This window comes from Helicoverpa armigera, chromosome 17, assembly GCF_030705265.1.
Source record: "Helicoverpa armigera isolate CAAS_96S chromosome 17, ASM3070526v1, whole genome shotgun sequence".
NCBI classification, from domain to species: Eukaryota; Metazoa; Arthropoda; class Insecta; order Lepidoptera; family Noctuidae; genus Helicoverpa; species Helicoverpa armigera.
In genome coordinates this window covers 9888565-9903992 of record NC_087136.1, presented here as the reverse complement: position 1 = coordinate 9903992, position 15428 = coordinate 9888565, and the positions used below count along the sequence as shown (strand labels likewise).

Here is a 15428-nt window from a genome sequence, read left to right as displayed (position 1 = left end):
TAATACACTATATAGAGATAGATACGCAACTCATCGTTCAAAACAACTTACTAGCGTGAAAGTTAACGGGCCCCCGTCACAAGATGGCGTGGTTACTTCATGTATGGTTAGGGTAGATGGCGCTTTTCAAGAGTTCTCTTAAATATGTTTTTAAATTTGAAAATTGAAATCACTGTTTTAAATTCAATTTACTGTAAATTGAATTTAAAACAGTGATTTCAATTTCCAGTTCCAGTTTCCAGTTTTCAGTTTCCAACTTCTAGTCTAGTCAATAATATTATGGGAGATAATAAAAAAACAAAAGATAAAGAGTACATTTATCGGCTAAGTATATTTTATTTCCTTTTTTTATGTGTATTACAATATTTAAATGCTTGTAACTTAATTTCATCATTTACATCGAAATTTGTTATTTTTCCGTTAATTATTCTATTAACCCCGGTGCACCAACTGTGAATGATTAAATTAATTGACATATTAATTATAAAATCAATTAATTTATTTTTATGAACTATACAAGTAATTATACTAAAATCACAATGGCAATTGATGTAAAATTTCATTTTTCTTTCAGATATTTTATTTCAGGTGAATCTCGTAAACATGCAACAATCATATAATATATTTCATTTAATAATTTTATAAAATCATCACATGCATTAAATAAGGATTTTTCGTATAATCTATTTCATAATTAAATGATTCAAAATCAATTTCCTTTCTTAATATATCATTAGTACATGTTCCACATTTTTTGAACACTTTACATTTCGATTTTTTTACAATGTATCCTGCTACATATTTTTTTGATTCGGCATGCAAAATCGAGTCATTCCATTTAATTTGGTTCATTGTATTAATTAAAGAATCAATAGGAAAATCACCACTAACCAATTCAATTTCATTGTTTTGTTTTTCAGCAAGAAGATCTTTGAAAGATTGCAGTGATTTATTTTCATCTTTTTCACAGTTGGCACTTACAGAATGGGGCGAATTTAAATTATTAAGTAACAAAGTTTTGAACGCATTAATAAATTGTAGGCACGAGGGATTAACATTTCGTATCCCATTACTTCTAATGTTACAAAAAAAATTTTCAAGAGGGTCCTGATTGAAATTTCTGGTTAAAAGGCTAGTAACTTTATATTTGATTTTTAAAAACTCCCACATTTCTTTAAACGTTTTAATATTGTGGATCCAATTTTGAAGGGATGGCACTTTTTATCTTACTTCTTCTGTACCATCCCGTTTTTTTTTTATAGTTTTAAAAGTCATTGAATCCAATATAGGAACTACCTCTGTCCATAATCTAAAATGAGGAGAATTATTCATTACACACCCCTTGAAAATTTTTGGATCACCTGTATATGAATGTCCATTGAAAGAATCAAATAGTTTGTCCATAATGAGTAGAAAATCAGCAGTTTCTTCGCACTCCGCCGGAAGAAGGTTGTGTTCTGAAACAATATATTAAATAAGTACTAGAATACAGTTCATATCAATCTTTTTTGCTATTGTGGACCGAAATTAAAGAAAAAAGAAAGAAAATACATTTATTCGACCCAGATTAGGGGACACAATAAAAAAACAAAAATACAAAAATTTAATTAAAAAATTAAACGGTGTGCCTCACGGCTGTGTCGAAAAGGCACAAACTTACAAACTTTAAAGTGGCAGTAACGATTTACTGTGCGTCTTTATCAGTTGGTTCAGTAAATAGTTGTGGGTGTAAATATAATTAGTAAGAAACCAACATTAAACTATATTTTGTAGTTTCATAATGTCTCAAATTTTTATTTCAATATGATAATTTTAATTTATTATTTCATTTCAATTTATAATGTTATTCCAACAATATATCTTATGCATCTTAAATATTGACATAGCCAATTTTAGATAAATTATTAGATATGAATTGTATTTTTATTTTGAATTTTATCGAGAGAAATAGCATCTCAATTGTTTGTTTTTAAATATTTTTGAACTTATAAATGTAGCCAGGACATCTAATATTATTTTAAAGAAAAATAATGAACTTTCTAATTTGTCTGTGGAGAATGAAGATGGTTAAAACATGTAAATTAAAAATAAAAATCTAATTTAGTAAATTAATAGCAATTTTTTAAATATAGAGAAAATAATGAGAACAATAAAAGCATACTTACTTGCTAAGAATCTCAATGCTGATGATACCCTTTGGCTGAAAACTTGTGCAGCATATTTCACTTTCATTTTGGAATTTTCTCTTTATTAACATGGTTTTCTGTTAATTTATTAACAAGCCTAATTTCATCATCCCCAACATCTAACTTCAACAGCATCTCCAAATGTTCCCACTTTGCATACTTTGTTTTCCCATCTTGTACAAATTTCAAATGTTTGGCGAGTAAATTATTTCTCATTCCCTTTAAAAGATGTGGAGGATCAAATAATGGGAAGACCTTTTGGTCTTCAAACTCGAAGGCTTGGGTCCTATATTCATTACCCTCTTGTAAATATTTGCGTTTTGTGTCTTCTTGAAGACTTTTATCACAGAAATATTTGTGGCTGATTGGTCACATATAGTGGCAATAACTATCAATCCAGTATTGGAGATTTCTTTTATTATTGTTTTGATCAGCTTCTTTAAATCGTCCTTTTCGTGGCACCTTGGCAAAATGAAAAGCATAAAGGTTGTTTCACTTTGCTTTTATACCCTTGATCATAAAGACCAAGGCATGATCTGCGAGTTTTTTTGTTTGTCTGTGCCCAAAATCTTCAAAACCAGTTATCTGTTTTAGGGCAGGGTTGTAAAAAACACCCGGAGCCAATGATACCTCATCAAACAGTAAATTGACCAACTTTTTTTCTGCCGGCAATTTTGCTACTGTAGCTTTTAAATTTTAAATATATCAGGATTGAAGCCTGGTTTCAGTTCAAATTTACTCAACATTTTTTGTAGGCTGCGCTTTGATGGCAAGACAAACATTTTTCGCATGAGGTTGTAAGCTTTCTGACTCTGTTTGTAAATGGTCAATGCCATGATTTTTTCGTTAAATGTAAATCGCCTGCCTCGTGGTTTCTTTTTCCATTTCATTTGGAGGGAAGTAAATATTTTTATTGTTGCAGGCATTTTATTTAACTCTTTCAAAAATGATTTTGATGTGGAAATTTTCCTTGCAGAGAGTTTCTTGTTATTTTGTTCCTTATATTTCTTTTCAGCTTCAATACTTTCTGTTTTAACTTTATTATCTCCTTCTCTTTGGAGGTGACGACTCGTTTTAAATATTGACAAGTCCCTCTTTTCCTAGAACCTGTAATTTAAATTATGTTACACCTCAGATCAAAGAAATAGTGTTACACAAAGTTTTAATAGAATTGTGATAAAAATATGTTACATAATATTGTTCTGTTATTATATTATGACCAGAGATTGGAATAGGTAGGCTTCGAGGAACAGATACAAAAAGTGGAGACTTCCTACAACAGCAGATACAAGCTTGATAAATATTTTTATGGGGATTTTATGGGTAAACAAAATGGATATAAAGAAGATCATTCAGACTCCATACATTTTGGGCCTTTTCTACCAACGAAAAAAATGGTATGGATGGTTAGAACTAGCTATTTGGATGAATAATTATTATGACACATAAGTTGTAGGATTATATCAAGTTATTATTATTAATCCATTTAATTCAGGTTTACAAGTTCGGAGATTTGTTATTGTCTTACATTTATTGATTCCTGCAAGTGCGGAAATAATCCTACCTAAAATTATAAACGCGAAAGTTTGTAAGTTTGGATGATGTTTGTTACTCTTTCACGAAAAACTACTGAACGGCTTTGGATGAAATTTGGTATGTAGATAGCTTATACCCTGGAATTAGACATAGGCTATTTTTTATTCCGGTATACGCGGGTGAAACCGCGGGACGCAGTTAGTATGAAATAATCCTATACTAGTACTAATATTATAAATGTTGTGAGGATGTTTGTTCCTCTTTCCCGCGAAAACTACTAAACGGATTTAGATGAAACTTTACAGTAATATAGCTTATAAAAAATGTAATAACACATAGGCTTCACTACATAGTATAAAACAAAGTCGCTTTCTCTGTCCTTATTTCCCTATGTACGCTTAAATGCCCACTCTCTCTCTGCAAGAAGTTTTATGACCCTACAGTGGAAACAAATTGGAATCCTGATGATGGAAAGAAAAACCTAATGTTACAAGTCAAAGGTCAATTGTCAATAAAAATATTTACCTTTAGGGCGTTCAGCTGTCTGTAATGCATTCTGTACATCACTATGATAGTGGGTAGAGCTGGATGGCTCAATGACAGCAAGTTTATCTTGCGAAATGTTTAATAAATTCGACATGTCTGCCTCGACATGTCCCGATGGACCTTCAAGAGTTTGACCAACTGGTAATGTAGATAAATCTGCAAAAGGATGAAATTATTTATAGTTACTGTATAATTATGTAGAATATAGAACAATATTCATTTAATTCTTAGAAGATAGCATGTTGCATCAATTATTTTTGGTATATAATATTCATTTTATTTTCTTCTAATTAGGATTAGATTATTCAGTAGAAAATTTTATTTAATATTTGAGGAACAATTTTGTTATTACAGCGAAGGCAAAGAAATGTGGTTTTGTTTCTATTAAGATTTAAATAACATAAGACATCTAAATAGTAGGTACCTAGAGTTGGTATTGCATTTGGAGTAAGTCGGTGACTGGCTGAACGGTAACACTCTTCAAAATGTCTGTCGCAAAATCGAATTTGGTTATAAATGTAGATGTCGCCTTTCTCTTGTAAAGCTTTATCTAGTACTTTTTTCCACGAGTTAAACTTTTCCAAATGTGGGTATTCAGGTTTAGGAAATCGGTGCAATGGGCCTGAAATCAAGAAGTTTTATACATGAACAACTCACTCTCATTAAAATACCGTAATAGATATCATCATCATATGTATAAAATTTTAGTAATGTACTGTGATACCATCCTTGAATATTAATCTAACACTAGAAATAATAGCTGAGGTCTAGCAGTACTAGAACAGGAACACCACAGTTGAAGTAAATAAAATCACAGTAGCATAGCATGGGGTGCCGAGGGGCCATGGCCCTGGGTGGCGCTACTCTAGGGGCCGGCACCGCCGCCTAGCTGCAGCATCAAGCCAAGTAGAAGCTGATAGCGTTGACAGTAGAGGCAAAGGCATTTTTGCCGCCTTTACATTGTCAGTTCCTATTTATGCCACCCATAATACAATTTTCTTGAGAAGAGTCACTATACATTAAAGGTTGTCTGTAAAAGATCGCTTTTAGCGATAAGACCACCATTGTTACACCCTTTTAGTTATTAAGTTTTAAATTGTAATTTGTTATGGTGTACATAGTGTGTATAGATACCACCACCACCACCATAACAAATACAACAAGATAGATAGATATCTATCTATACTTCTAGCCTACCTCCCAATAACTTCTTGTCTACTAAAGAAGATCTAACCTATCAGGCAGGCAGGGTACTAAATTTTTCGACTCGCTCTTGAATTTTTACATCTGCTTGTTTTCGTTTAATTTGACAATAAATGCTTAGTCCACACAAGGCTTTATGTTTTTTGAGCTTTAAAGGAAAATCTAACATATCCTAGTTTGCAAAAAATATTGTTGCATGCTGTATGAATCGACAAAGTTATACATAGATCATTAGTGTATGAATCAACAAAATCCTAGGTAGGATGCTAAAATTTTCACACTGCTGCACTACATATCAAAGAGAGCCAGTAACAATTTCTGAAAGTATTCCTTCCAGCACCCTAGTGAATCCCAAAATCATGGGCTGAGACCGCACCTGGTCATGAGTCGATATCAATAATAATTCTTTCTTGCCAAAACCATCTTTAGAATTTTATTAAATTGTAGTCATTTGAATTTAAATAAGTACCTAAATAAGGGGGCTCGCCCCTAAGACTACCCACTGACCGGCAGCTAAATATACCTGCTGGCGGCGGAATCCCATGCTACGCCACTGTAAAATCATAGTTTTAAAACCTGATGAAGTTATTTGGTCAGAGGGTCGTCTAGAGCGGGCTTTGTCTTATACGTAGATTCCGAGTCTTTTGATTGGATATAAAAGTTAATGTGCAGTTTCAATTGTTTGTGTAGGGTCAGGACAGGAGTGTGTGTGGTAGTGCATCTTAGATTTTGATGACTCAAGGACTATGATGACCACAGATTGCACGGATGACAATAATGGATATTGTGCAGCCTATCAGCAAAAGATAAATTACGTGCATTATAAAGTTAAAAGTTTTGAACTTACCGTCATTGTCACAATCAAAGTAGCACTTATATCTTGACGTTGATGGCATTCCGCCCTAAGACGATCCACTGGACGCATTTTCTAGTCCTAAATACGGTGCCGGGTCAATGTAAAAGCAGTCGATCGAGGTTCCAAAATACAAAGCCGGGTCAATGAAAATGCAGTAGATCACAGGTCCAAAATACGAAGCCAGGTCAATCACAGAAGCAGTCAGTATCAGAGTCCAGGAACACGCAACAATCGTAATAAAAAAACCAGAAAATAACACTCAGAATAAACCAACACGTTAGAAAACGGAAAACGGTTTAATTTAAAAGTATGGTCGACTGTCAATGTCAATCGTCAGTGTTTCAAGTGGTTTCAAGTAGTGTGATTATTGTGATTAACTAAGACGTCCTCATAGATAAAAAAGAATTAAAAATAAATCATAAAATTATTTAATTACAATATTTGTTAATATTTCTAATCACAAAACTTTTTTTAGATTTGTTATTAAATCGATGAAATATCGGTCTAAGGTGCAGTGACATCTAGTGACTAAAACGAAGTACAAATACCCAAGTTACGGGGCATCCGTCACTAGATGGCGCATTTCTAAAAAAAAACCTCAGAAAATTATTGTACTTCAGTTGCATCCCCATGATTGGGTCGTATCGTGTTGTGCTTTGAATACCTATTCTCTGATATTACAGTTAGAATCACAATAATATCATAATCGTACGTACGATACGAACATGCTCCAAAGAGGTAAACAACTGATAGTGTAGTTAAAGTCTAACCGCGTCCGCAAAATGTCCGCGTCCCCGTCTACTCCCGATGCGGCGCATCCACGGTTTTTACAAAAACCTATACTAAATCTTGGTGGTACAGTATTTCTGTTAGTTAATAAAAGTTGCTGAATTCTTCTGCTAATCACTATTTATAGTAAAAATATTCCTACTAACACATGTCTCTAATTATTCACGTAGTTTTGAAAGGTAACCAAGCTATCGTTAGCGGCGTGAATTACCATAACTCATGTAATAGTACTTATTTATTTTCCAGTTTATTGCACGCAAAGGAAAATACATTGTTTTAATATACCATCATTGTGCTAAATTAAGTACTTATTCATAGTTGCACAATGATATCTTTATGTGACAATGACCTCAGATTGTATTATCAAGGAATTAAAAACTTTATGACATTGTTATTAATGCTTCATTTGTTATATAAAACAAAGTTATCTCTCAGAGTGAAATTAAATGAGGATCTTAGTGTATGTTTGATAAGTTTTCAAGAGATATACAATCTCTATGTAAATGTACATTTTTAAACGTTGTTGGTAACATAACAAACAACAATCTTTAAAATGACAAACATTTTAAAGCATAAGTAGGAACCTTGAAACTGTTAGTCTACTACAGTAAAAGAAATGACATTCAAAAAAACAATGATTTGATGAGAACAACTTGATGTATACCATCAATTCAGGCAATCACTACACTACCCTCTGAAAAAGCAGTTCTTCTAAAACTCACAGAATACTCAATACCTAATAAGAACATTATTTCGCTAGACAAAACTAAACTTTGATGTTTCTCATTTTACATTATATTTTTGCAAAGATCACTCTATTGTCTATGTTCCAGGGTTAAGGATAGCCCTGGTCCAAATGGCCGTGGGCATGGACAAGAAGAAGAATGTAGCAGCTGCAGTCCAACAGATTCACAAAGCCAAAGAGAACGGTGCACAGCTAGTGGCATTACCAGAGTGCTTTAATGCCCCTTATGGGACTAGTAAGTTCATATTAATTATTACACTATATTATAAACCAGCTTTTGTCAGCAGTTCACCAGCATCCCTTGGAAACCTCTGCAGGAATCTGGATAAAAAGTAGTCTGTAGCCTTCCTCGTTAAATGGGCTATCTACCATTGAAGGAATTTCTCAAATTAGACTAGTATTTCCTGAGATTAGTGTGTTGAAACAAACAAACTCTTCAGCTTTATAATATTGGTATAGATAGATAAATTGAGCATAGGATACTGATAAAGTTACAGACATTGATATTAAAATAACATCAAGCAATCTAACAGCAATAATTGCCAAAAACCAACTATCTGCAAAAATAATGTAATGCATATTTAACCAGCAATACTGGCAAGTCAATGGCAGTCAACTTTAGATTTTGGATGCCTAGTGTTTCGCCACGCAAACAGCATTATCATTATCGATATTTAAGTAGGTTGAGGATGGTACAGGTTTTGGGGCTGATTGGGAAGAACAGAAGATGCCACAGACAATGTAAACTGCAGTACTTCTAACTTCTATATAAAATGTTTCAGAATACTTCAAAGAATACGCCGAGACTGTGCCGGACGGGGAGACGTCGCTTGCCCTACAGGAGGCGGCGAGGTCCGCCGGCGTGTGCGTGGTGGGTGGCACGCTGCCGGAGCGAGCTGGCTGCTATCTGTACAATACTTGCACTGTATGGGATAACTGCGGGAACCTCGTCGCGCAGCATAGGAAGGTATATTAATATTTTTATTGCCTATAATATCCCACTGCTGGGCAAAGGCATGTTGCCATGTTGCTTCCACACTTCTCGATCTTTCGACCGAGTCCACCAGTCTCGACGATAGGTGTCTAGATCGTCAGGCCATCTCTTCCGGGGCCTACCTACCCCGCGTCCATCCTGAGCTGTCCACTGGGCGACGAAAGTGATAGGAAGGTGTAGTTTAAGTAATTTAATTTTATTAATTTCAAAAAGTATTTAAGTTTTTTACAGCCAACCACAGTATTCTCTGTGAGTGTTATGCATGCCTGTACTGTAACTCATTTATTTATTTAAAAATTGAAAATTTATATTTGCATAGGCAATTGTAAATAAGTTGTTGGTGTGCCTTGTGAATAAATAAATAGTTCTCCCTTAATTTTCTTCGCCACGTAGGTCGTCATTACTAGTTATTAGGGAATGACGGGGTGGGGAAGGGTAGACTCACGAGTAAGAAATTTCGTTTCGCCATGGAGTTTAGCGAGAACTATTTCATTAGCTATCACTGAATGTTTCTTTAAACAAAAAAATATAAAATCAAAAATACCCAGTATGATGCTGTATGTAGGTGATGGATATATTTTTTGTAAATCGAGCCACAAATAGACAAAAAACTTCTTAATCCTGAGAATGCTGTATTAATAAAGCTCGAGATCTTCCATGGAGTTTTTCAGATATGGTTGCGTGCCATTTCAGTCTACATGCAACTAATTTAAATAATACCGAATAATCTATGTCCACCAGCATGTAACTTAAATAAATACCATTTCACCCCCATTGACGATTGAACAGACCCTGAATCCAGAATCGGCACTCAAGAAAATGGAAGCTCTCTTATAAGCTTACCCAGTAATCACATTTCAGGTGCACTTATTCGACATAGATATCCCCGGAAAGATAACGTTCAAGGAGTCAGACGTGCTGTCGGCCGGAGACCACATCACCACGTTTGAGTACCTCGGCGTCAAGATAGGACTTGGGATCTGTTACGATCTGCGCTTCTTTGAGATGGCGCAGATCATGTCTAAAGAAGGTTAGTTGTGTAGCTTGTGTTGTATGCTAAGTTGATTTGTTTCTAGTGAATGCCAATTTGCAAGTTATCTTATGGGTGTAAAATAAATAAGATCTAATAATCGCTTCTGTAGTAAAAAAAAAAATATAATGTGACAGGATATAGCTTTAATATCTCAAATATTTTGTGGCTGACCTGGTTACCCATGGTATTTCTTTAAGATAAAACTAACGTCGAGCCTTAGTAGGTGGCTTGCGCAATACCAATGCAACGAATCCCAATTTTACTTGTGATGATGATAGGATTAATTGAATCAGTTGTTTATTTTACGACCTTGACCACCAAAGTACCCGGGAGCGTTTAACATGACGACAGGTCCCCGTCATCGAGAACTCTTGGATCGCGTCTTAGTTAACAACCCTCCCCAACTCGATAGTTTATTCCCTATATGAATAAAAAAAACTCGAGAAACCCATCAGAGAGATCATTTATCTCTGCTATAATATGTACTTCAGCAACAACTTCAAATCTCTACCCTCAATTCCAGGATGTTCCGTCCTAATATACCCGGGAGCGTTCAACATGACGACAGGTCCCCGACACTGGGAGCTGCTGGGCCGAGCCCGCGCTAACGACCTGCAGCTGTGGGTGGCCCTCGTGAGCCCCGCGCGGGACACGAAGGCGGAGTATGTGGCGTGGGGACACTCCATGCTGATCGATCCTTGGGGGAAAGTGGTGCAGGAGTTGGATGAGAAGCCTGGGTTGTTGTGTGCTGATATTGGTGAGTTTGTCTTCAATTTTTGGGTTTCATTCTCTTATGTTCGATTTTCTTATAGGTTGTGGCGATGAGGTTTAACAAAAAAGATCTAAACTTAACTAAAATTTTGTAAAAGAGAAACTATTTTGATTCCCGTTCAGTATACAATTTTTTGTTAAAGGAAAAATAATGTTAGAATTTGGATGCAATTTGGAAGTGGAATATCCAACCATACATATATTACGATAGACTGTTGTGTACGAAAATTGTTGATTTGTAATTTGTAAAAAAATATATTGAAGCTTTGCACTAACGACTGCTTATTCCCAAATTATTGTACAAACGTACCAATTTACAATGAAGACTACATATAATAATTGTATCATTATTTCTAGATCTGAGAATGGTAGAAGAAGTAAGAAGTCAAATCCCCGTGAGGAGTCAGAGAAGAACAGACATATACGATACCATCAGCACACACGATGAGAACTGACATTTATGACACATTCGGCCATTATAAGTCACGTCACAACCAAAGTTCACAAAAGATTCTCGTCAAACCATGTCAACTTCAGGTCAGTGGTAACAGTTTTATAGGAAAATCGTACTTATTACTATTGAGTTAAGGTGCATGACAGTTACCACTGATGTGCTGTCTACCGTACTTTACTTTTTGACAGAATAATAATTTGTGCAAAATTGTGTCTTATTACAACGCTAAAAGAATGATGTTAGAATGACAACGAGTAAATTATCAGTTGTGAAGTTTGTGAACCCTATGTGGTGGAGTTAAGTTTCATTTTCCAATGGCAATCTGTTAAAAGGGAAATAAATGGTTTGTAAAGGTAAGGGAAGTGGTATGAAAATGGTTTGGGTTCTTTTACACTGCCAGACTTATAAACCTTTCTTACTCTTTATTATAATTGAGAAAATAACTCATTCTGTACGTATATCACGCATTTCTGAACCGATTTAGATGATGTTTAATCACAGCATACGCAATTTATTTTAAGAGCATGCAATAATCCCAAAGTACTTATTAATTTTTAAATATATGCTGTCCAAGACACACCATCGAAAATGGTTTAAGGTAAAATGTATTTAAATAAAAAGGGAACAATTAGTACAATTAATATTTTATTGTATTAATATAAGTTTATTATGTATTTCTATTTAATATATTAAATGTTACTATTTTATATGTTGGTGTTACTGTAATATGTTTATTAAAGTTTTGAATTTCTGCATAAACTTTTGTTTTTGTGTAATTCTTTTTGTAATATTTGTAACACTTCTTCTCCGCATCCCCAACATAGGGTGAAACCACTTCCACCTGCAAACAAAAGTATCAAATGTGACAATCTAGTAATCATAGACGCATTTGTCTATTCCACAGCACAGACTACGAAAGACAATCATTGCCTATCTGAATTATGTTATTTGCATGTGTAGAAAATCTGAAAATCTCATATTAGTCTACTATGAAGCAGACAGCTTCAGAATTAAGTCAGAAATATCAGACTGCCTGACACGAATCTTGGTCTGTTTTTAAATAATAAGCTTTCAGAGGTTAAGGTTTATGAGCATAAAAAATATTCACCATGTCCATAGTTATGTATGTAGAGTTTTCCATTCTTGTGCTCTGGTTCCAGTCGGATTGCATCTCGTCCCGGCCTCAAGCCTGCCCAGTGACTTACTAATTCTGCATGCTGGAAAAGACATTACTTATAGCATTACAGTACAAAGTTGTTATGCTTACACAGGGCAAACCCCATCTTGAAGACCTAGCATGAAGTTTAAAAAAACAGAAATTTGAAGGTAATTTAAAACAAATAGAAATCAACGAAAAGAACCCTCGCTGTGGATGAAACGATAACATTTTCAAAGAAACCAATTTCGACTCGGATATCAGAAGAAATCTATTTAATAGTTATGTAATTCTGAATATGGAAACTTACTTCAAGCCCAGGCATCATCTTCTTACATCCCTCCATAATAAACTCCGTGTCTTCAGGGTAAATTTCCGTGCTGAAGTCATTCTGATGTGTGCCGCCCAACACGCACGTGTCCGCACTGCAAATTAGAAAATAAGCGGTGAAAAACAAAAAAATATGGACCTCTGAAACTCAAGCCCGTGTACAGAAAGAGAGCTGGTAACAGCTTCAGATTGCTTAAATCTGCTTGCTTTATGTCCCTGTTACCAGAATGGACCACCGCCCATAGCGCTCTTAGATCGGCTCCTAGCTTTCTTTCTGTATATTACCTTTGGAAGGGTGTGGATGTTAGTGTCATGGCTGACAGAGAGGAATGGAAGCGGAAAACCTTCTCGCTAACTCCAAATGATGAAAATCCTTGGGATCAGGGCAGGAAGAAGATATTTTAGCGGGATCCTAGCTGCAAGCACAAAGGAATATCTTACATACATAGAAAATACTTGTGAACTTACTTGGGTATTAGGTAGTTACCACCTTCGTGATCGATGACGGCTTCTTTGATCCACGGAGCTTTCACCTACGGAAGAAATGAGTTAGGTACAATTATTTTATCTGGTACCTACCTACATCTTTTGAACATAGGGGTTCCTACGGGTATAGCCAGAAAGTCTGTCAAGTGAAAACCAAGTCCTACAATAAGATATCGGCATACCCAAGTAAGGGTTAAGGAGATCAGATGGGCAGTCACTCTATTTAAAACACTGGAGCCCCCGTTTAAAATGGCAGACTATCCCAACAACTGCCAACAAGGTAACAAAAAGGCTAATCAGAAGAGAACTTACTTTGGCAATCTGTCCCCTAACAGGCACGACTCTATCATCAGGCACGAGCACCCTGGCTCCCAGACCAGTGCAGTTCACCACCACATCAAAACCGTCCAGTATTGGGTCCTGAAGTGATGTCAACTTTGCTTGGACAAGAGTCCCGCCCGCTCGCTCGAATCTCTTGGTAAGGTATGTGAGTAAGACTGGTGGGGATATCACGAATGTTTTGAAGGTTAGGCCGGCTCTGAAAATAAAGGACTCCATTAAATTATGTAGGGAGATGTGATGTTAATTAGGTTGTTACCTACTTCCTAGAAGACAACGGGCGACAGGAGATATGTATGAAGACTTATGTCGTTATTCTCGGTATTTTAGCAAGAAATATTGTTTTCTCGGATTTGTCAGCCAGCCCGATGTATGCTAATTATCCAATAAAGGGAGGCAGATATTCGCCAACTTTTTTGAATTCCGGATTCTATTAAGCGATCCCTTCTCTTACTTTGGCTCACTGGAAGATTAGTCTTAACAAGCACTGGGACCTATAAGAAATGCTAACTTACGCATATTTAGCAGAATACATCCGATTATAGAACTCCAGCTGCTTATCATCGAGCTCATGGTATTCTTGCACCATATCCCTCCAGTCAGGTCTACTGAACGACTCCTTGTTTCTATAGAAACTGTAGATAGGTATCATGCAGACGCCGATGCCTGCTGTTCGCCATAAATCTTGAAGGAATTCGTAGGTTTCTATTCCCCATTTCCTAAAATTGTAAAACTTATTAAATACATCTGTACCTAAGATTAATTTAATGTATCATCTAATGAAATTATCAAAGATTAAGCTGTTGTTAATTAATGGATGTATCCATTATGCATATCCAGTATCCATTTTTTGTATATGGGACCATTTCGAAAAAAATAGATAGGTACGAGGATAGGATATCTATGCTAGAATAGCTAGCACGAAAGTTTTCTATTCCATATAAACTTAATCATTTGGCGAAGAATACGTACTCGATAAGTTCGGTGGGCGTGTCTCCACAAAGGTATGGGTACCATAGACCACCCGAACCGTCTCCAGTGGTGTTCGGGGAAAATTCGCTTGACATCAACACCACCTGATATTGAATACAGCGTAAATAAATAAAGACACACGAGCAAAACATATCACATAATAGTTTCGCGGTCAGGCAACATTCTGGCTATTTTAAATTGGCATATTCGGCTATTTATTAAACAGCAAGGAAGAGATGCAGTAAAAATATATAGATAAATCTAAAGAGCGAAAGGAATTCTGTTTCTAACAACCGAATTGCGAAAAGCGCGGAAAATAAGTAATATAAATACCTAAGTGAAAAATTATACGCTGATGGTGACTTTTGAGACTTCACTAACATTGATCAAAGGAGGCCGTATCAAGGGTTTTAAGAGGCCTAGGACTGCATAAGACTTCTCTAAAATCCATCAATTCGATATTCTTACTAAAGAACTGAGCATAATCTTCAAAAATAAATCTGTACTTACTTCACAATCCTTATACTTCTCCTTTATTTTAACTGCAGACGCCACGCCGATCACACCAGCGCCCAAGACCACAATTTTCACCATTTTGAACAACCCTCGAGTCTACGTTTGAGTGGACCACAGTTAAGCAGTGTTACCTTTCAATGCTCGTTTGTATCATACTGAGAACTATTCTGTAATTTATAGTATCTTATCGTTAAAGTTCAGAGGTGGATTTATACCGTATTGTTATGCTTTGTTTTGCTATCGACTGGGTACTTTACCCATTTTGACTAGTTAAGGGGTGTCTCGCTCCCCAGCGAGGCCCAACAGAACCAAGGTCTGCTGGGGCTGCGGGATTGTTCGAAAGAGTTACCGCGGCCTGGTACATAAAAGGCCTACGACGGAACACGACGGTTTTTAGTCAGTAAGAGTCTGACACTCCCTCGCCGCTGCTAACCCACAGAGGGAGGGGTCATGTGATGATTTTTGACGTCGTTAACAAAAGGGGTGTCTCATTCTCGCAGAGTAAGTACCTATGCG

General features: G+C 35.8%; 3 protein-coding genes across 4 annotated transcripts; 1 reads left to right on the top strand and 2 right to left on the bottom strand.

Moving 5' to 3' along the window:
* Positions 1-305: 305 nt before the first annotated feature.
* LOC135118058 (uncharacterized) lies at positions 306-6368 on the bottom strand. Its single transcript, XM_064039000.1, has 5 exons — positions 6319-6368; positions 4693-4890; positions 4248-4424; positions 2166-3293; positions 306-1457 (listed from the first exon to the last, which is right to left on the bottom strand). Exons 1-4 carry the CDS (start codon positions 6365-6367, stop codon positions 3127-3129), a joined length of 591 nt encoding a protein of 196 aa, XP_063895070.1. The 5' UTR covers position 6368; the 3' UTR covers positions 306-1457; positions 2166-3126.
* LOC110378854 (omega-amidase NIT2) lies at positions 6348-11872 on the top strand. Of its 2 annotated transcripts, none has more exons than XM_049846661.2 (6): positions 6348-7065; positions 7950-8096; positions 8644-8828; positions 9717-9885; positions 10412-10645; positions 11017-11872. In XM_049846661.2, exons 1-6 carry the CDS (start codon positions 7053-7055, stop codon positions 11112-11114), a joined length of 846 nt encoding a protein of 281 aa, XP_049702618.1. In that variant the 5' UTR covers positions 6348-7052; the 3' UTR covers positions 11115-11872. The 2 variants fall into 2 exon arrangements, with proteins under 2 accessions (XP_049702618.1, XP_049702617.1); XM_049846660.2 differs by having other exon boundaries at positions 6967-7182.
* On the bottom strand, positions 11737-15213 carry LOC110378852 (D-amino-acid oxidase). Its single transcript, XM_021338263.3, has 8 exons — positions 14907-15213; positions 14397-14500; positions 13940-14143; positions 13398-13623; positions 13068-13132; positions 12580-12694; positions 12222-12330; positions 11737-11954 (listed from the first exon to the last, which is right to left on the bottom strand). The coding sequence occupies exons 1-8, from the start codon at positions 14988-14990 to the stop codon at positions 11848-11850; spliced, it is 1014 nt and encodes a 337-aa protein (XP_021193938.3). The 5' UTR covers positions 14991-15213; the 3' UTR covers positions 11737-11847.
* Positions 15214-15428: the final 215 nt, after the last annotated feature.